Below are 20,226 nucleotides of genomic sequence, written 5' to 3'. Positions count from 1 at the left end.
TGAAGCCTAGAGGAGGCTTCATAGTTAGCACACAGTTGAAAATGGTGAGAGGTTCACAGAGGGCGTCCTGGAGATGTCTGAAGTCAAAGCATTAGTGAAGGTCAGCCTGGTGAACTGGCGGTGCGTGTCCGAAAGGCCGGGGAAGAGGGGTCAGTGTTCCAAGCCGAGTCTAAGGCACAACATGTTATTTGTTTGCAGTGTAAGGCAGCCAGCTGTGAGAGCTACATTGGGGCTAGATGACGAAGGTCACATGGTCCATGCCAAAGACCTTAGAGTTTGTGCTGAGGCCGGGGTGGGGGTGGGAGTGCATCTAAGGTCAGGTGGGTCTCCGGCGTGGGGGTGCTGATGCATTTACAGGAAGGCAGGCTGGAGGCTAGGAGAGAGGTTTTGAGCTGGTGCAGTTGTCTGGGTGGTAGAGGACAGTGTGGAGCAGTGAGAGTGGGAAACAGCATTGATTGGATGTGGGGCCTGAAGGTGGATAAATGGTTGAGCCAAAAATTAGGTTGAAGGCCGGAGGAAAGGCAGATGGTTTAATAAGGGCAATGATGGATTCACTTTTTAGATTATGAGTTTGAGTCCTTGTTGGTGTGGCTCAGTGGGCTGAGCGCCAGCCTGCAAACTGAAAGGTCACCAGTTTGATTCCCGGTCAGGGCACAAGCCTGGGTTGTGGGCCAGGTGCCCAGTTGGGGAAGCGTGAGAGGCAACCGATTGATATTTCTCTTTCTCCCTCCCTTCCCCTCTCTCTAAAAAGAAAAAAAAAATAAATTTAAATTATGAGCTTGAGGTATTTGTGGCACCTCCATGTACCAGTAGCCAACAGGTTGTTGGCTACAAGTCTGAAGCCTATGATTGATGTCTAGGCTGTAAATACTGATTTAGGAGTCATTAGCATTTATGGGGGTTAAATCATGCAAGTAGATGAGATCACTTGGGGAGGAACTTTCAAGAATACATACAGTGGTCTGGGAACACTAACCCGGAAGGAGCAGGCAGAAGGTGGAGGTGCGGGCCCAAGGAAAAAGGAGGTGGCGTGAGGGGCCACAGGGAGCCAGGCCGTTCGGGGAGCAGGGCCTTGTAAAGGGAGGTTTGCTCCACTGGCGGCTGCAGCAGGCGTGATGGCGAGCAAGGGAAAGATGTGCATTAAGCTGCTCAGGACTTGGGGAACGGGGGAGACAGAGCTAGGGAGAGGCTACTGATCAAAATGGGGGTTCAGAAAAGGGAGTTGGCTCAAGTGACATGGAAGATGCTTCAGTTGGGGGGGTGTCATGTTTCAGATCATGTTTAACAGGCAGCTGGAATTGAAGTGCTCAAGCAGCAGGTTGGGTTAGAGGTGTGGATTTGAGTCATTTGCTGAGAAGTACTGACTAGATATAACCTTGGGGAAATAACCACAGAGGTAGGAATTTGACGCGGTTCACGGAGGCCAAACTATGGGCCCATAGGTGCCGTTCCCGTGTGCGCTGCCTCCGTCCTGGTGTGGGAGGTGTTTGGACTCTGGTGAGGCCCTCAGAAGAAAGACTGCTGTGGAAGTGGTCCGGCTAAAGGACTGTTCCAGCCCCATTCCAACCTCCTCCTCCATATTGTTGGAATCATCCTGTTTTTTAATTTGCATCATGTGAGGTCAGTGTAAGATGCAGCCAAGGAAACAATTTTGAAGTCTCTTCTCTGGAGTTTCAAATTTAAAATGAATTTTCACAGGAGCTAACAGAGTCATCTGAGCTGTAAAGTGTGGAAACCTGCTTATTTATAACTCTAAAACTACCTCCTTGCCTGTGAGAAGATTAATCTGGTTGCATCTAATCATTTGCCAAAGGCCTTTATGTACAGGGGAAGCGAATGCAAAATGACAACGCAGACAGCATCCGCGGGACCTGGGCATGCTTCAGTGTGGGCAGCAGGGGAGATGCGCCAGTGGCAGGACTTCCGGCCTTTGCTTGGCTGGCCCGGGGGATCCTGCTGTCACTGAAGGACTAGCTGGCACTGCATGTTGCCCTTGGAGAGTGAATGAGGACAGTGTGTGTGTGTGTGTGTGTGTCGGGGGGTAACATGAGGCCGTGGCAGAAGGTGGCCTGGCACATCCTTTGGGCTTAGAGACATTGTTCCCGAGTGCCCCCGGGGCCCTACTGGGCTCCCTTGTAAATCTCCCGTGAGACACGGCGGCAAGAATGAGACTGAGCTCCGGGTGCAGGAGCTGTTCAATGAAAAGTTTATTAGAAGGGCACTTACAGGGGGAGAGAAAGACAGAGCGGACACAGATCTTTAACAATAGTACAATGCTTAAACAGGTGCTCTGCTCTTAAGATACAAAAGTTAGAAAAATCTAAAACACTATAAATACATACATGCTTTTTACAAAAAGGTATTAAAGGCCAGGCTGGCTGAGAAGCGAAGGTCATCAACATCCCCCTTGTTTTCCGGCAGTTGTGCCCCAAGGGCCTGTCAGAACAGCCTGGTTGCGGGAGTGAGTGAAGGCGTCTTGGAGAAAGGAGGCTCCAGCCCTCCGTGTCAAGTTCTCACCCCTAGGAAGGGCGACGGCTGGGAGCTGCCTGTTGTCACACGTTGCGACACGGTTAGCAAGCCTGGGCTGGTGTGTCTGGATGCTGAGCCAAAGGAAGCCTCTGCCCTCCACCCACGTCAGAACTGGCTGTGCCTCCCGCTCTTCCCAGCCACTGTCCTCGGGAGGAGAGACCTTTCCAGCTTTCTTCAAAAAATTAAATAGTCTGTCTTGAATGATTTTAAGAAATTATTACATAAATATAACACACCAGATGTGAGTGTACATTATTTGAGCATAAAAGAGAAAATCAATGACAGAATCTCTGAGAGACTTTCTCAATCCAGTTTACACGACAGGAGAGTTTTGTTTCTGCCACATTGCCTGCATGTTAGGTCCCTTCCCACTGGGACACCTGTGTTCCATCAGAGGTGCCCCATCTTCATTTTTGATCCTTGTCCTCTATGTAAATTCTACTTTCCCACCCACTTGAGAAGGAGCTGATACTCTTTAAAAGGGTGACATACATTTTGAAGAGTGTTACTTGAAGGGATTCTGGAAGGGAACATTCATGCCAAAGAAAAATGGTGCCAGTTAGCTGTGTTAAATTGAGGTTTTCTTCTAGGAAAGTAGGGACATGCAGATTTTGGGAAAACTCCCAACTCTGCCATTTGAAGTCACACAGTAAGACACAAGGTGGAGAACTTAACTCATGCCCGCCCTTTCTTGCTGCGGGTAACCCCTGGTTCATAGTCCCAGGCGCAGTTTGCAGATTCCTCTCTCTCCCTCACCTTTTAAGGACTACAGAGTGGCCTATTGTGAGCTCTCCCCCTGCAGAGACCTTCAGGGGGCTGCAGAAATGGCAGCTGGGGGGCTAAGGATGAAATCCGATGCTTGCCTTCTCCCCAGATCACTCATTTACATGCGTGACATGCACACACTGCTTAAAGAAAACCTTTTTCTGCAGTTTGACTAAAAGCATTTAGCTCTGGAATATATCCAAACTCTAGGAAGCCAAGGGGACATGGAGGAAAAACAAAACAAACTAAGCACAAGATATGTGCTACAGCTCATTCCAATACATTAACAATGATTTAAAAAAAATAATCACGGTCAATAAAAAAATACAACACAGTCAACATAAGGACAATGGAAAAGTCTGCCAGCAGCTTTGCCCTCATGTGTGTTCTCCCTAAGAGTCAAAGTCCCCGCTCCTGACTCTAGGCTTGTCTCAAAATGTCAGATCTTCTACAGCCTGCCAGGAAGGTGGCCAACTGAGATGATGTTCCAGCACAGGCCTGTAACCGGAACCTGCTGGGGCGGCGACCTACGTTTGCGCTGGAAGGATCTAAGTTACTAAATAAAGTTTGGGAGGGGCACATGGGGGAGGAGAGGAAAGGGACTAGGAGTTGGCTCCCTGGGTAGGAGCCGAGGCTGAGGGCCCGTGCCCCAGGGCCCGCTACTCTGGGTTGCGAGCAACTGGGAGGGAGCCTGGGGCAGGGAACAACGCCACGGAGCCTGGACGAGCGCGCTTAAAACCGCTATCCAACAGCCACAGTCCCCCCTCTGGAACTGCCCTTATTTTCTCTTGCCCCTTTCAACTGCCCTTTTTAAAAGTTTTAAACTGTATAAATGCCTTTCATACAACAGGGTTTACAAAACAGAACTAGTTTTGTGACAAAGCAAGGACACTAATATTACACATGGCCCAAAGCACACGCAGCCTCTGTGATGGGGACGGTGCCAGGTCCTAACTTCTAGGTAAGACCAAGTTTATTTTCAATGGTGCCAAAGGTGGGCATACCTACATTTTCCTTATGCTCCCTCCTCCAGCATTCTAGTCTATGAAGAAAAAGGACCACGTAAGTAGCTTTTGGAAAAGCACAAAGCACTGAGGGTTCTAAGACACCATCTAAATGTAGCCAAATGTGACCACTGAACCACCAAAATCGGGCTGTACCTGAAGCTAGTTGCCAAGTACCTGGAGGACAGCTGTGTGCCATAAGAAGCCCTCATGGGATCGTGTAGCAGGTGGAGAATGCAGGCCCTCCGAAGCCGCTGCCCATGGCTATCAGGAGAGGCCAGAATGAAATAATGCATACCACAAGTCTCAGGCCTGAACAGGAGCGTGAATGCACATCCAGGAGGTTCAGCTGGCTTCCTGGATCTGTAAGAAGCAGTCCACAGATCAATTCACACCAGGCACAAACTTCAGACACATTATCTGGCCCTCCGGTGGAACGCAGAGTTCTGCATTGTCTCCAGGTTCTGTGTCAATGGTCCTGTGAGAACACTAGCCCAGGTCTGGCAAGATGTTCCTCCCGCCTCTTCCTGTGTCCTTGGGAGGCTTGGCAAGCAGCTCTCCTACCTGGAAAGCTCAAGGCTGGAGCTTCAGAGGTGTAGGATGCTAGAGGTGAGGCTCCAGGAAGCCCCCAACATCTCCATATAGCATCAGAAATGTCATCACATTTGAGGTTGATAACCCGCCAAAAGTATATACACCTTCTTCCCTTCACCTGGAGTTAAAAGACAGGACTTCCATAGGAAATCCCTTTACTTTTCCTGGTAGAAATCCATGCAAAAATATGGGATAAGTCATTTCATACAAAAACAGCAGCAAAGAATAAAGTACCAATTCAATTGCAAGTGGAAGTTCTGTCTGCTGTATTCTGCAAAAGGGCTTTTATTTTTTTTCCAGTTGAAATAATTTATAATAGTTTTCTCACTAATTGCCACTGGGAGCAGTACTTATACAATATAACCACTACAGTTGTCACTGGTAATCCTCCACCATGAACAAGATAATCGTATACCCCAGGGGGAAGATGACAGAACTCTTTGCACCAAGCCTGCAATTTTCAAAGGTGTAAAAAGAATTTAATAGCCCTTTCATTTGCCTATGTTGGCCTGAGATTTTTCCCTTCTGGTGAACTTGCTCCTGTTAATATCAGCTTCCAAAACTGATGGCAGGTGTCTTCTCAACAAAACCTGCAAAAGCTTCACCTTGGGGGAAAAGTTGCTGCACCCCACTCTGGTTTCCCAGTCAATGTGCCAACCCAGGATATAAGTATAAAACAAACATTAAAAGAGCACGTGATAAAGTTCATTTAATTAATGCAACTGACTACATAAACCAATAGCCGAATGCATGAGAATACGAAGTGAGCTCTTAGGACTGGGACCCATGCAATGTAGTGCTGCTTTAGCCTGGACGTGATCATTCCACATTGCCTTTTGCTTTATGTGAATACTTCCCCTAATTCAAATCTCTTTGAGATTAATGTGATAAACTACACATTGCAGATGCACTGAGCCTCAGAGGATCCTTCTAACTGCTCCAACTGAGAAAGGACAAATTTAAGAGCATTTTGAAAAAAGAGGTCTCTTAACTTTTCCACTGTCCGTGCATGGCCTGAACACACTGGCTCACACCAATCAGTATGCTGTGAGGGGGAGAAGACAGACAAGTCCCTCCCCACCCCGAGTCAGTCCAGCTCCGGGTGCAGGGTCTACTGAGGGAGTGCCAGGGCTCTATGTTCAGTTCAAGAGGCATTTGTCAAAGTGCCAGATGGCTGGTTATGAGGTTTGCTCATATGCCCTGCAGGCATTTCCCCACCTAGAACACCCAAGGTGAGCTCCACACTGCAGTCCTGAACAGAGGGCCATTTCCCATTGGACAGTGACATCCCAGATTGCTGTCAAAAAAGAAGGGAGTTCATGGGGAGGGGGCCGGTGGTGACGTACTACCTGTTTGCTCAAGCCACCGAAGCAGAAGCCATTTCTTGCCCTTCAAAGTGGGACCAGAGGGCAAATGTGTTCAGCAGGCACAGCTGTTCATGAAATCCATCTCTGGGTTTGCTTTGTGTTTTGGAGAACAGGTTGGTGCCACTTTGGTTGAGGGAGAACAATTTCTTCTTCCTTGACAACAGTGAGTTGAGTTCCGATTTTCTCCGCTCCCTACATGGCCATTTTCCCCAAGCCCGCCCTCCCTGACCCTCCCCCTTCACACCCAATGTCTCTAAGACACACTGGAACAACGGATGCTTGGGGAGCCCATCTGGGTGAGGACCTTGTCGAGCCACTGCAAAGGCCCATTCAGGTGCAGCTCAATCCAGCAGGGGGTGCTGGTCACTGTCTGTCTCCTACAAGACACAGGGAAAGGGAAACCAGTGGGAAATTTTCAAAATGTTTAGAAGGACACACATAGACGTCAGTATACCTTTTCCTACTTTGGTGACAGTCTTATTCCCAGAGCCACAGGTAAGTCCTGCCTTGCTAGACCCCGAGTTCCTTAGAGGAGGTACCGATAGCTTCCTGAATGTGCCACTAAACCATTCCAACCAAGAAGAGCTTTGAGTCACGTTCTCGTGACAGGGAAGGAGAAGGCTCTTAAAGAGTTAAACGCAAAAGGCAAATTCCAGGGTACCCCAGAGGCCCCTGACAGAGAACTCCTATCTGTCCTGAATGGGCACCTCTGTTGCCTAGCCCAGCCCCAGCAGGCCGCGATGACGTGTGTCTGTCTGATGGAGGGGTGTTTTTTACAAAGCGCCGACAGGGCCCACATGCCGTCGGTTCCCAGTGTGCTGATATAATTCCCATCTCTGATCTTATTTTGGAAAATCTTACGAGCAGAGTGAGCCATGAAACAATTACTGGAAAAAACCAAGGCACACCACACGTTTCTTTTCCCCAAAGCACTTTGTCTAAATTCAGGCCGGTTGATGATGCGGCTTACAGGCGAGCTCCCAAAGGCTCCACCAAGCAAAGGCTATCTGCTGTGGCCGGAGGCGCTGGTGCCAGCTGGAGGTGAGAGGCCTGGGCCCTGGGCCCTGCTTTCGGCCACCTCACAGAGAGAAGGGATGAAACCCTACTCTCCTTGGCCCAAGAGGTGGAAGGAGGGCAAGACTGTTCTGGGAAGGGGCCGCACCCACCAGTGAGGCCAGTCTGCGCTGCTGCCAGGTGGCAGCGCCGCAGTGGGCTGTGCAGGACTGGGCGTGTTGGCACTGTGTCCTGCATGCTGATACAGTGCCCCGAGAAAGGCTTCCACAACCAAGGGGCCTCTTCTCAGTGCTTGAAGCTGGAGGACTGTGGTGCCATGCCAGGTCGGGGGCCGCTGGCCTGAGGGCAGTGCCCTCCTCGCTTCACCGCAGTGCAGGGCTAGAAACAGGCTTGGAGACTCACCCTGGGGTGCCCACCTGGTCCGGGTGCCTGAGTGTGGCCCTAAGGACTACAGTCTGAGGGTAAGAACAGCAAATGGACCTCCCTTTGGTTCTTTTCCACTGGGTCCATCTTTAAATATTTCCCTTCCCTACTAAAAAAATACTAATTTTCTAACCTTTCAACTCGTGTTCCCCAAGTGATTTCAGCCAGGGCTAAGAGGTGGGCTAAGCTGTCTGCTGGGCGAGGCCTCGGGGCCTGGGCTGATCTCCTCAGGCCATTGTAATTGTGTTATAAGTTCTTCTGAGATCTGACTCCTTTAATTGCTCAACTGGCCACTCCTGGATTTCAGAGAGACCCCCACAGATCAAGGTGCTTTGTTCCCTGGCACTGTGGGGCAGACACAGGGAACAGCAGCTAAAATACGGTAAATGGAAGAGGAGGATTTTACAGACCGAAATCCTCTAATGAGAATCTGATTTTCCATAAGTCATGCTCATCTGGATTTCATTACAAATGGTGGCCCAGAGCCAACACTGAAATGGGTTTGGCTGGGGTGCAGAGTGACTGCAAAACAAAATGGATTCCAAACATCTGGAAAAATGAAGAGAAGGGGAGAGTAACTTGCAAGACACTGGCTCCTGCTGACGTGTGGGCACCTCTGCGTCTGCCTGGGGAGCTGGGGGCTGGAGGGTGGGTGGTGGTGTGAAGCAGGAGGAGGGGCACACAGCCCGTCTCTCTGGAAACTCCTGTCCAGGTGTGGAAGAGAAAGGACGGGATTCTCCAAGCCCAAACCACAGTGGTCGAAGAGACTCAATAGTGCAGACCAGGCCAGGCCCTGACCAGTGTTAGTTTTAAACCAATATCTGAAATTCTGAGAGACAGTTTCTTTTTCTGAGCAAGTAAACTTTGTTCCTCTATGACTACCCAAATCTCGTTTCCCTGCTTCTCAGTTATTTAATAATTTAGATGCTTAGGGTCACCCGAGTCAGAGATGGAGCCACAGAGAAGGAAGGAAGAGTAGATGAAAACGTGACTCCCTGAAGAGTGGGTCACCCACATCCACCTGCCCAAAATGAACAACGAGGAAGAAGCTAAGAGGCCATGTCCTAGGCTCAGCCTTTTCACTAATGATGTGACTTCCTGCAAGTCACTTCCCCTCCCTCGGCCTTGGTTCCCTCACCCGTGTAACAAGGATGATGCAATGTCCCCACCCAGTGTTGTGGCGAGGGTGACCTGCAGCACGTGTGTGTGAGGCGCTGTGCCAACACTGCTCAGCTCTTCCTTCTCTAGTGTGGCTCTGCCCTCCAGCCTGTGCGGCCGTGGCCACTCTCTGATCCTTGGACTCTGCTCTTTGGGTGAGAGCAGGCCTTGGTTGTCTCTGAGGAGCCCCTGCTCTGCTGTCTGAGTCCCTTGGGCCCCCCGGCCATGCGGCCCCCCAGAGCTTACCTGTACTCTGCTCCCCAGCCTTTGACAAAGCTCATGCGGATGGTGCACATGCGCGTCAGCTGGTACACGGCCTCAAAGCCCTGGTTGACAGACTGGGCCAGGAGGGCGGCAAACTCCTGGTTGTTGAAGATCTTCAGGTTGCATCCTGCCAACAGAACAAAAACACTGCTTGTGAGGATGAAGGGCAGATGCATCAGTGCTGCGCTCCGGGCTAAAGCCATTCCTGGGGTGACCTGGGATGTCACAACCCACATGGCCGAAGCGACACACATACTCCATGTCAGCACCATGCTAGTGACAGCCCACTCAGTCCCCGCCCTTGAAGCCATTACCACCTCTGTGGGGGGTCGCAGCTGACATGTGTGAGGGGAGAGAATTAAACACTGGCCTACAAGCTCCAGCTCCTAGAGCTGTGGCGATGCTGGGGAAGACAGTCAAGTGGGCTTCCAAGAACAGGGAGATGATTGGGGAGTCGGGGCTTTCCCTGGGCAAAGGGGCCACGGCAGGAACTCCAGGGAACAGAGAGACAAGGACCTGAGCCAGAATGCCCATGGCTGCAATGGGGTCTGGCTGAGCACCTGGGTAGGAATGGCCACCTGGCCACTGGACAGAGGGAGTGCCAGCAGAGACAGGCTGGCTGCAAGGCCACTCAGCCTGCCATTCCATTGGGAAGCTCATCACAGCGTCCCAGGACACCTGCCGCCCAGCTCCTCTGGCGGATCCACCTCATGTTGGGCCAGGAGGGAGTGAGGAATCTGGGCCACATTTTGGCCTCTGGGCACAAGGCTGGGTCAGGGTGACATTCACAGCAAAGTGAAGGTGCGTGTCTAACTCTCCAGGCAGTAAAACTAGAGAGACAGGACAAATAAAGTTTATAACAAATCTCTTGTTTGAAGTCCTGCCGCCTGAGTGCCAGGAATGCGTCCACCAGAAAAATAAAGACAAAAGCACATGCTGCAAATGCCCGAAAGGTGAGCTGGGGTGACATTTATTAATGGGCCAACACTAATCTTGCTGTGTGACTCTGGGCTGGTCACTTTCTCTTTATAAGCCTGTGTCTCCTTTATAAAACGAGGGGCTGGCCTCAGAGGACCCGAGCGGTCACATTCTATGAGCTGACAAACACCACCACAGCCAGCTCAGCCTTCACGGAAAAGATGGGGGCGGGGCCAAGGGGAAGGGAGTCGGTGGAATGCCAAGAATGCAACCCAGCTTCCTCTTCTAGCTTTCTCCGAGGGGAAGTGTGGTGAGGCAGGGCTGAAGTGGGCTCCACCCGAGCTGAGCCGAGAACAGAGAGAGGAGCACTGGACTTGGGAGTCACACAGTCAAACCTAGGCTCATCCTGGCTCCGCCACTTACTAGCTGGGCATCCTTGGGCAGGTGGCTTAACCTCTCTGAACTTGTGTCCTCAATATGCCTCCTCACCTGAAGAGCCAGAGTAACGGGAGAGGGCTGAGAGCAGAGATATAAATGTACTCTGTAGACGCAATCACACAACGCTCTGGAAACTGTTACCATTTCAGAGTGTCTGCTGTTCTTAAGTTGACCTGCCCCTGGCCCATGGCTCTACTGTCACCTGCTACTCAGCAGGCAGGAAAAGACATGCCACACACGCATCATGGTCAACAGCCTGCCTGGGGCCGCACATGCTGCCTGCCAGCCAGCCACAGTCCACGTTTTGCGGGCTGTGTGCCCCGGGGCTTCATGCCATGTGAGAAGTGGGCTTTGGCTGGGCCTGTCTGCCTGGTGTTCTTAGTAAAGAGGCCTTTGATGGGCTCAGCCTCCTGCCGGGTCTTGCTCCCTGGGTGTGGCCCTGCCCAAGCCACCATGTGGGGTACAGGCTGACACCACTTATTGAGGTACATGTAGGATTTATCAGCTCTGCTCAGAAAACCCTCTACAGTTCCCCGGAATAAAAGCAACATTTTTATGTGCTTCTGTGGCCTTCTCCCGTCATGCTCTCTGAATATGTCCCCTGAGTGTCTCCCCCAGCCTCCTCCAGGCAGGGTGCCATCCATATGTGCCCAGCCCTCCATCAGCTCAGCACAGAGTGTCCTCACAGACGCATGAAGGCTTCCCTGATCCACTGGACAGTTCAGTGTGTTTTCCTCCTGGATCCAAGTACCTTATCTGTGCTGCTCACCTGAGGCTTAGCACCCTCCCCTGTATTAAACCCACTTGGGTCTTTGTCTTGTATACTCAGCTGGCGTGTAAGGTCTGTGGAGACAGCAGCAGGGCATCCTGCATCTCTCCTTGCCCTACAGCGTCACATGCTGTGGTGTTTGTGGAAGGAAGGAAGGAGCGGAAGAAGGAAGGGTGGAAGGACAGAGGAAGGGAGGGAGAGAAGGAAGGAAGCTGCTTGAGCATCTCTGCACACGGGGCATGGAGTAAGTGCCCACAGATCAAAGGCGGATCCATCAGAGGCTGCGTCTGCTCCCTGAAGGGTCAGGGAGAACACACTTTAGGCACAGAGAAAACCCAGGCAAAGCACCCCCAGGTTGGCAATGCAAACCCCGGTGAGGAGAAAATGTCAGGAAGAAACCTACCCGGCAACCCAGGCTGTGGGGGAGAGGACCTCAGGGAAGGGGTGGGTGTAGAGGTGTTACTACCTGGTGGGATCTTGCAGACAGTGGCTGGGTGCCAGCCGTAGCGCTGGTTACAGTTGGGGGACTGCACGAAGATCGCGCTGTCGCTGAGGCACTCTGCGAAGACCTCCCCTCCGATGTAGTACAGCCGCACGCCTCGCCCTAGAGAGATCTGCGTCAGACCAGACCAGGGTACCTGGCCCCACGTGGTGGCCCCACGGTGGCCAGCCAAGGGGAAGAGCTATCAATGCTCCAAGTGACTCGTTCTTTCTAGCTTCACCAGGCACATGGGACCCAGAGCCCAAACCCAAACCCGCACAGAGGGAATGGTGGGCCATCGCAATTTTGGTGTTCCCAAAGCCAGAGGAGGCAGATGGTGAGCATGGGGTAGGTCTCAATGACGGCCTCTGCCACTGACCAGCCATGGGCCTCAGTTAAGATACTCCAAGCTCTGAGCCTAAGTCAAGATGGGGAAAATAATACCTCCCTCACAGGGTTGTTGTGAAACACACAGTAAGTACCTGCTAAGCGTTAGCTGTATTCTGCTGCTTCTAGGTCCTCTGCCCTCCAAGATTCAGAAACTCACTCAGTAAGCCCGCAGAGCTCCTCCCGAGGCTGCAGACACCCAGAGGCCCTCACTGCTGGAGTGACCTAGTGCCACCCCTATACCTTCCCTCAGTGCATTTCCCTAAAACATTCCATAGGTTTATATCATTTACTTCTCCTTCATCTCTTAAATCCACTCCAGATGGACAGAAATTATTTTTAAATTGGCTGTGCAATTCAAGCAGTTATGTAAACACTCTGACAATGAGTTCTGCGTGCAGCCAGGGGTGCTCCCTTCTCCTGCCCGGGAAGGGTTCCGCTCCCGCTCCCAGGGAGGAGGCCCAGAGGGCTGGCTGGACGACGCAGCCAGATTTTACAGGCACAACATCAGGTAGGACGGAAACCAGGCAATGGAACGATGGGCCACTCGAGGTTCGCCTGTCTCCTTATCCCATTACTGTCCCATCCCCCACGTATCCCCTATTTCCCCTTGGTTCGGTGTCACAGGACAGACTCAGGAGCTCCCAAGGAGGCACTTCTGCATTATATCCATCAAGAGTGGGATGCAGAGGTGGAAGTGGGGAGCCCCAGACCAAAAGAACAGAAATGTTTATTTTGTTATGGCAATTTTTGAAATATTTTTAAAATATAGAAAAGTGTAGATAATCAGTCACACCCAAGATCAGTAACTTTTTTAAAGTTAAAAAAAAAGGGGGGGGGAAGCCAGCTGGGAAGGGTGTGGGCTCAGGCAGGGGGCCTGTCTCTCACCGACGGTGTCACGCTTGCTGTCTGGCCCCTGCAGAGCTCGGCCCCTTTCTAGTTAATCAGACTATGATAGCTACTATGATAACTATGAACCCTACGGTCTAAATCATGGCTTCCAAACTTCTCTTCTCTCAACTACAAAATTCCCTCTGCAAGTGACATCTTCTGTTAATGCCCAAGATACAATACAAAGGAGCAGTGGTGCTACGGCTCACATGCGCCAGCCCACACTGCTCTGCCCAGTTCCTGACTTCGCCTTGGAGCCCCCTGACCAACCCCGGGGGCTGCGGACCATGCCTGAGAACAGCCTGCTGCACCCACTGCACCATCCCCATGGCTCTTCTAAGTGACTCTGGATCACAAAATGATGACCATCTTTAGTGCGATCATTTCATGAGCAAACCCAGTGATAAATATGAAGGCTTCATCTTCCCTAAACTAAATGATCTCTCACTGCGTTCTGGGTGTTGGAACACAGAACAGCAGCAGCAGCAGCAACCAGTGTCCCCACCGTGGGCAGCTCTTACCTCTCTACCTTGTGTAAGTTTTCTAGAATCATAATCACGTATGAAATTAACAAAGAAAAGATCACACAGCCAAGACCGACTACCTAAAATCTTACACATTTCCCTTTCTTGTTCCCTGAAGTGAACTGTTTTCCTCCGTGGCTTTCAAATGTTCTGAGATGATCTATCTGGGTCTCTGAGTGAGAATGACCAAGCTGAACTCCACCTACCAGGTCCCTAAACAAGACAGTACAAAATTTGGGTGTGGGGGAGTGAATCCCCTCCCCAATACCCTGTAGGAGGAGCAGCCCAGTGGGGGTGGTTGGCTAAACTGGGGCCGAGGGGCAGAAAGAGTGGGGGAAACCCATTGTCCCTTACCGATGTGCCTGCGTGTGAGCTCCACAGCAGCATTCCTGTTGACATTGGAGAGCAGCCCCAGGCAGAAGCGCTCCGAGTTGGAGGGGTCGGTGAAGCCGTCCACTGTCATGGACGGCTGCGAGGCATGGAATGTCTCCCCGACACGCTGGTTCAGCTCGTAGTAGGAGATGGAGCACCAGAAGGCGGGCTCGCAGTAGGTGACAGGCTGCAGGTCTAGGAGACAGGCCAGGCTGCTGGGTCAGCGGGACCCCAGACCCTTGCTCCTCCACGGGGTCCCCTGGATGCTCCAGAAGACTGTTTCTCTGCCTCTCAGAGGGTATTATAATCCCTGCCTTCTTGCCTCTTACTGTCTAAAACTCGCAGGATCCAACGGGACACAGCACGCAAGTGTTTGGGGAAGTATTCCAGCAGGCCTGCCATCCTTGACTCAGTTTGAGCTCACAGATGCCCTGCCCCACCTGGCCTGGCCCTGGGCGGAAGTAGTCTTCAAGGAAGTGCTGGGCCAAACCCAATAAGGGCCAGGCACCAACCAGCAGCCAGGCAAACCCACTGGCCAGGCCCAGCGTGCTCCCTGTGGTCAGGCCACACCACCTACATGGTCACCTACCAGCCTCTTTTCCAAGGTCCTCTATTAACCCATTCTGATCTCTGCCCCAAACAGGCTTTCCGCTTTTAGCTCTGCCTGGTCTTGGGCAAACTCCTAGCCTGTCAATCAGTAGTGTCCAAGCCTTTAAGGTGACGCAGCCCAGGGGCTCTACATCATGCTTGGTGTTGGTGACCATGACATGGGTGCCAGGCGCTGTCTGCAGAGTGAACTGGGTCCACATCGCTTATCACAGAAACTACCTTATGGATGTATTCAGACGCCATCTGTTGGACTGGCTAAGACACAAACTCACATAAAAAATATTCTGGAATTGTCCTAGTTACCAGTCTGTAGTTTTTTTCAATTAAGTCTCTTCAGGGCAAAACTGCCATCTTGTGAGGGGTTGGCTTTCTTTCTCAGAAGAAATAGAGGTTTCCCCTCACGTGATCCCACATGACTCCCTTGTCCTCCTGTTACTTTCAGCCATTCTAGCTCCCTAGTGGCCTAGGCACCCTGTCCTCCTGCTCACCCGGCATCCACTCTCACCTCAGCATGTCTGTCCTCTTAGCCCTGGGCTGGCGACCGTCACTCCTCACCTGCGTCAGTGCCCCATATTTTATGGGGCTCCCCAGTACCAGCTGCTCTCTGCACTGCGCTGTTCCACCTGGGCTGGGAGCACCAGGTTCCACCCCAGCTTGCTGTCTGCCTACTTGAATCCCACCCGCTGGTTAGAGAATCAGGAGTCTCCTGCTCATTCTCACTCCTGTATCTCGGGCCTCCAGCCTGATCACTCACTCTGGCTCTGACATATCTTTGGAGCTGCCTGGTGGCTTAGGTGCGTCTTTGTGGGAGCTGGTGAGAAGAACAGGAAGGACTTGCTGGGCCAAGTCTCAGCACTGGCCTGAGACCCCTGCTTACTGCCTGCCAGGCAACTTCCTGGGGCAGGAACCCACCAGGAACCTCTGCTCACCAGACCCTTGAAAGTGTGCAAAGCCCAAGAGAGAAAAGTCAGCAGCTGTTCTGAAAGAGGTCTGGGTGTCCCCTGTAGGGCAAAGTGGCCCTAATCGTCTTTAGGGGGCTACGCTCATGATCTTTTCTAAGGGGGAGGCGTGGCAGACCGGTAACTCACATCCTTGCTTACACTCAGCACACACCCAGAACGTGTCAGCTGGAGGGTTAGGACACCTAGATCGGGCTTCTGAACCTTGGCACTATTGACAGTTTGGGCTAGATACGTCTTTGTCTGGGGGAGGGAGACTCTGTGCATTATAGGATGGTTAGAAGCAGGACTGGCTGCTGGCCACGAGATGCCAGGAGCATCCATCCACCTCACCCTCCCAAGCTGTGGCAATAAGGAATGTCTCCACACATTTCAAGGTGTCTTCTAGAGGTCAAATAGCCCCTGGTTAAAAACTATTTCCCTAGATGTTAACCAGGTCATAGAGCACAAGCTTTGAAGCCAGGTGGACCAGAGTTCACTCTGCTCTGGCACAGAATAGCTGTGTGGCTGTGAGCAAACCAGGTAACCTCCGAGTTCCAGCTTCCACATCTCTTGCCCCCAGCCAGCTGAGGAGAGAATCTTTTCACCACTAGGTGCTGTTTGTAGGAGAACTGCGATAATTCATATGAAGTGCAGAGCATGTATCAAACACTCCGGAAACGGAATGAACAACAATTATAATAAATTTGATTATTTGAACTTGAGAATGTACTGTCCCTGTTCTGCCCTCCATCACAAGAGAGGCAAAGTGTCCTTGCCCCTCTCTTCTCTTCTCAGGGTGGAGTGAGGGAAGAGAAAGGGAGGCACGTGATCTAAGCTGCTCAGTGCGGAACGGGCCATGATGGGGCCGCAGTGACCGTGGCCTGTGGCTTGTGCCCCTGAGGTTGAGTTGAGCCTCGTCAGTCACATCCGGCTCAGGCTTTGCTGGATGCTTCAGCATTCCAATGAGATAAGCCATACTTTAAACAATGTGGTCACTAAAATGTGAGCTATGTTGCTTTGGAAACCTTAAGAAATAAATAAATCCAAGTGCAATTCAAGCATTCAAAGTGGCTGGACAACATGTCAGGGCCAGAGGTAAGGGGGAGGGCTGCAGCCACCACTGCCCATAGGCTGGCTCTGCTGATCATGCTGTGTGAACTGGCAGGTGTGACCTCCCTCTCTGGCCTCAGTCTCCCCGTCTAAGCAGTATCTGCTGTACTAGAAGACATCTGTGTCACTGTGCTTCTGACATGAGTCAGCCTGAAGGTGCAGCTGTGGCTGATCTAGGCTCGTCTGGCTTCCTCAGAAAAATGCAGAAGAGTCTTTCCCCAAATTATAAACCTTTGTTTAGGACCCCCTGGACTTACTCCAGGCAGAAGAGACACAGCTAGGCTCCCAGGAACACGGACACAGCCCACCTACTGAAAGCCATCTGGCCACCCATCGGGTCACCTGGTGCTGGAGGTTCACTCTGGAGAAGTGTGAGTGCAGGATGTCTCAGGATCGGAGACAGGCTTGGCAGCTCTGCCTAAGAGGCCCTCCCAAGCAGATCTGAGCCCTTATGCAAACGCCTTTGCAACTCGCAGACACACACTGGACAGTGTCATGGAAAGCCCTGGACTCAGGAGCCTCACACGTAATTAAGAAGATGCTGGTTTGAAGGAGCGGTGCTGTCATGCCAAGAGAGCCTAAAAGCTGCCATTTCTGAGAGGGCTGTTTGGACGAGCTGACCCATGATCGGAACCAGAGCAGCACCCCCAGCCACACATTTATTATTCTCTGCAAATGATTAAAAGCTAGCCCTGCCTGCCACCCTTCTACCTCCCATCATTCCTCAGTTGCTTCTTCAAGGCACTGCTGCAAGAGGAGCTGCAGACCCAAAAGAAAGCTCACCACCTGGGTTCTGCCTTGAATGGCATTATATTTTTAAACTTCACACATGCCCTCATTTCTTTCCCACCAAAGGACTTATCCATATCATGATTAAATACAAGAGAAAGAGTCAGGACCCTGGAAAAGAGAAGGTTATAACTGGGATAACCATAAGATTATAGCTACTAAAGGAACCCTCCCCTTGGCTCTGAGCTTCCTGGCAGATGAGGCAAAAAGGGAGCATATGCTATAATTCTCTGGTTGGCGGACAGATAATTCTCATTAGTTCTGCAGGGGAAGCAAAGCTTGTCCTAGCGCTAAGTCTTAACAGACGTCTGTCAGGTGGTAACCCTTCCTCTACGTCAATCAAGCCAGCCAGCCCTAGTTTTGAGAGTTTCCCAACAACAGTAATGATTTTACATAAGGTTGCTTCTTCAAAAGAACCTGAAGACATGCCTTTCAAAGGCTACTCTAGAAGATGACTCCACAGGCCTAAGGTGATGTGCCCCAGTGGAGAATGGCGTTGCTTCTCCAGGCCGAGGACTTGGCACACCTGGAGTGGTGGATGGTGGTATGTGCCCAAGGCCCTCCCTTCAAACAACCCTGCTCCTGGCCAGACTGCTGAGTCTGTGCTAATCTCTGTTCCTGGAGCAGAGGTGTTAGAGACACAGGAACCTCCAGCTCCAGCCGTTCTCGGCCCCCTGCCCCCACCCGTGTGGTGTCGGCCAGACTTCTCGAGTGGCATGGGGCACTTAATTCACGACTGGCCCCCTGCCAGCCTTACACATTGGCTGGCTTCAGTTTTGAGCCCTATTCCAAACTGGCATAGACTTTCTGTTTTGTTTAAGGAAAAGAAAACAGAATAAAACCCAGAAGGCAACACTTGGATTAAGGGATGCCTATTAAAAACATGTGCAAGAAATCCAAATCCGGTAAAGGAAAGGGGGTAGGCCAGAGGGGAAATTAACTTTCTACTATAAATCAAAAGCAGGGAGCGGGCAAAGGCCAGGAGTACAACGCTGCAAGGCTAAAGGGCAAACCTGCAGGGGCTGGCTTCGTTGGGGCCCTCCTCCCCATGAAAGCAGCTCTTCCTCAGTCCTTAGGCTCCACCTTCCAGCCCCCACGTGCTGCCACGCTGCCATCGCTCACTCCTTGCTGCTCCCTCTGCCTGGGCTGCCCACCCCCAACCTTAAAGGCCCAGCTCGTATGGCTGTGAAGCACTGCCTGACCCGTCATGCCGGACGGGCCCCTTGTGTCTGAGCTACCCGTGCACCAGGGGGTCAGCTCCTGTGGACCCAGGTCAGCTGTGTCCCAGCATCCGGGGCACCAGTTCCAACCTATCTCACTAAGGACGAGGGCAACACACCAACGTGTACCCAGAAGAACCCCACGCACTTTCAGCTGAGGACCAGCTTCCTGAGATCGAGATCAGAGGCAAAGTCTCAGAGCTGGCCCCTTGGGAGTGTGAGGGTACGGCTGGCAGCTGACTTCCTGTCATTAAGAAGCCTGTGCAGCAGCGTGAAGACACCCGGCACTAGCCCCTATCCTGTAACCTGTCAGGGGCCAGGGGTCTTCCTGCTGCCCTGCCGCCCGGCCCCTCTCTCCTGGCAGGAGAGGAGGTACCCTCTGCCAGAGGCACTCAGAAACCATCACCTCCTTAAACTAGCTCAGCTGCCACTCCGGGGCACTCCCTGGTACCTCGTTTCCCTCTGTCAAGGCCCATCCCGAAATGTCTCACTTTGAAGCAGAGAACAACTTACTCACCAGCAGGATCCAGCTCATTATCTTTTTCCTTTCTCTCCCTGGCCCTCCCCCTCCCCCTCCATTTGCCCCAGTGCTTCTGACTTAAATGCGTAGGAAATTCCAGATGACTCACCCAGCACGGTGTGTAATAACAGGAACATCACCTGCTCACATCCCTTCCCTAAAAAACAAAGCCCTGGGATCTCCCGGGGCCAGCAGCAGGAGGCTGAGCTGGCTCTCAATCACACAGGGGGGCTCCTGCAAGTCACCCAAAGTGACTTAACTGTGGCAAGAGGCCCAACGTTTTGCCTGGAGTGGGGAGGAAATGAAGAAGGAGCCAGATGTCCTATGCTTTATTTCTCTTTGTATAATAATTTCTTTACAAGAAATAAACAGATGTCCTGGGATGTCCCCATCTTTCCCTAGGAAGAGCTTGCTGTGTGCCTGTCATCGTCCTGCCATTGGGGACACACTGGCCGGGAAGAAGAAGTCCAGAGGCTGCTGCTGCATGCTCCTTCCCTGCCCTCACCCTTTATTTGCCCTTCAGCCCACTGCTGACCGACTTCAGTCCTCACCTCGCTCCACACCTGCTCTCTCTCCAAGGGATGTCCTTGAATGCCTGATGTCCAAGTCTAGGCCTCTTCTTACACCTCAATTTGCATCTCTGCAGGACCTCTCCAGCACCTGCGTCCCCTCTGGCTGCTGTGGCCCCATCCTCCAGCTGACCTCAGCCTCTTCCTCAACCCTGTCCCTCACAAGCCCCCCCACCCCCACAGATCTGTCTTTGACTCTCCTCCTTTCTTGAGCTGGGTCTCCCTCTCCACTCAACTCAATCACTCCCAAGACTTGAGATGAACCTTCATCAGTGTTTCCAAAGGGAGATCTCTGGATGGTCAATGGGATTATAAGACAAATGTGATTGAATGGTGGCAGGTCTGTGGGAGAAATGCTGACCAAGTAGGCCTCCTTCCTGCAGGATTTCTCAGAGGCTTTACTGTGCCAGTGCCTTGGGGACCCATGAAAGGGAACACACACAGCACAGGCTGTCCAGACTCACCTGATGACAAACTCCTGTCTCTCTGACCCCGCAGTGGGGAAGGCTGTCATACGTGCTAACAGCTTCCAAATCTGTACCTTTGGCGCAGACCTCGTCCTAACTGCCC

At 51.9% G+C, this 20,226-nt stretch overlaps 1 protein-coding gene across 1 annotated transcript in view; it reads right to left on the bottom strand.

The window, feature by feature from the left end:
• Window positions 1-2,183: 2,183 nt before the first annotated feature.
• Window positions 2,184-20,226, bottom strand: part of SMAD3 (SMAD family member 3) — a 113,375-nt gene continuing 95,332 nt past the window's right edge. Inside the window, exons 6-9 of the mRNA XM_090270811.1 lie at window positions 13,881-14,093; window positions 11,710-11,847; window positions 9,101-9,245; window positions 2,184-6,636 (exon numbers count right to left, since the gene is read on the bottom strand). Of these exons, the coding sequence (XP_090126937.1) occupies window positions 6,513-6,636; window positions 9,101-9,245; window positions 11,710-11,847; window positions 13,881-14,093 (620 nt within the window). The 3' untranslated portion in view covers window positions 2,184-6,512. The remainder of the gene's footprint in view (window positions 6,637-9,100; window positions 9,246-11,709; window positions 11,848-13,880; window positions 14,094-20,226) is intronic.

The sequence above is a fragment of the Furipterus horrens genome, unplaced genomic scaffold (genome assembly GCF_987537825.1).
Source record: "Furipterus horrens unplaced genomic scaffold, mFurHor1.1.pri manual_scaffold_3, whole genome shotgun sequence".
NCBI lineage: Eukaryota > Metazoa > Chordata > Mammalia > Chiroptera > Furipteridae > Furipterus > Furipterus horrens.
The sequence above is the reverse complement of the archived record's forward strand: the minus strand, read 5'-3'. Positions and strand labels throughout refer to the sequence as shown.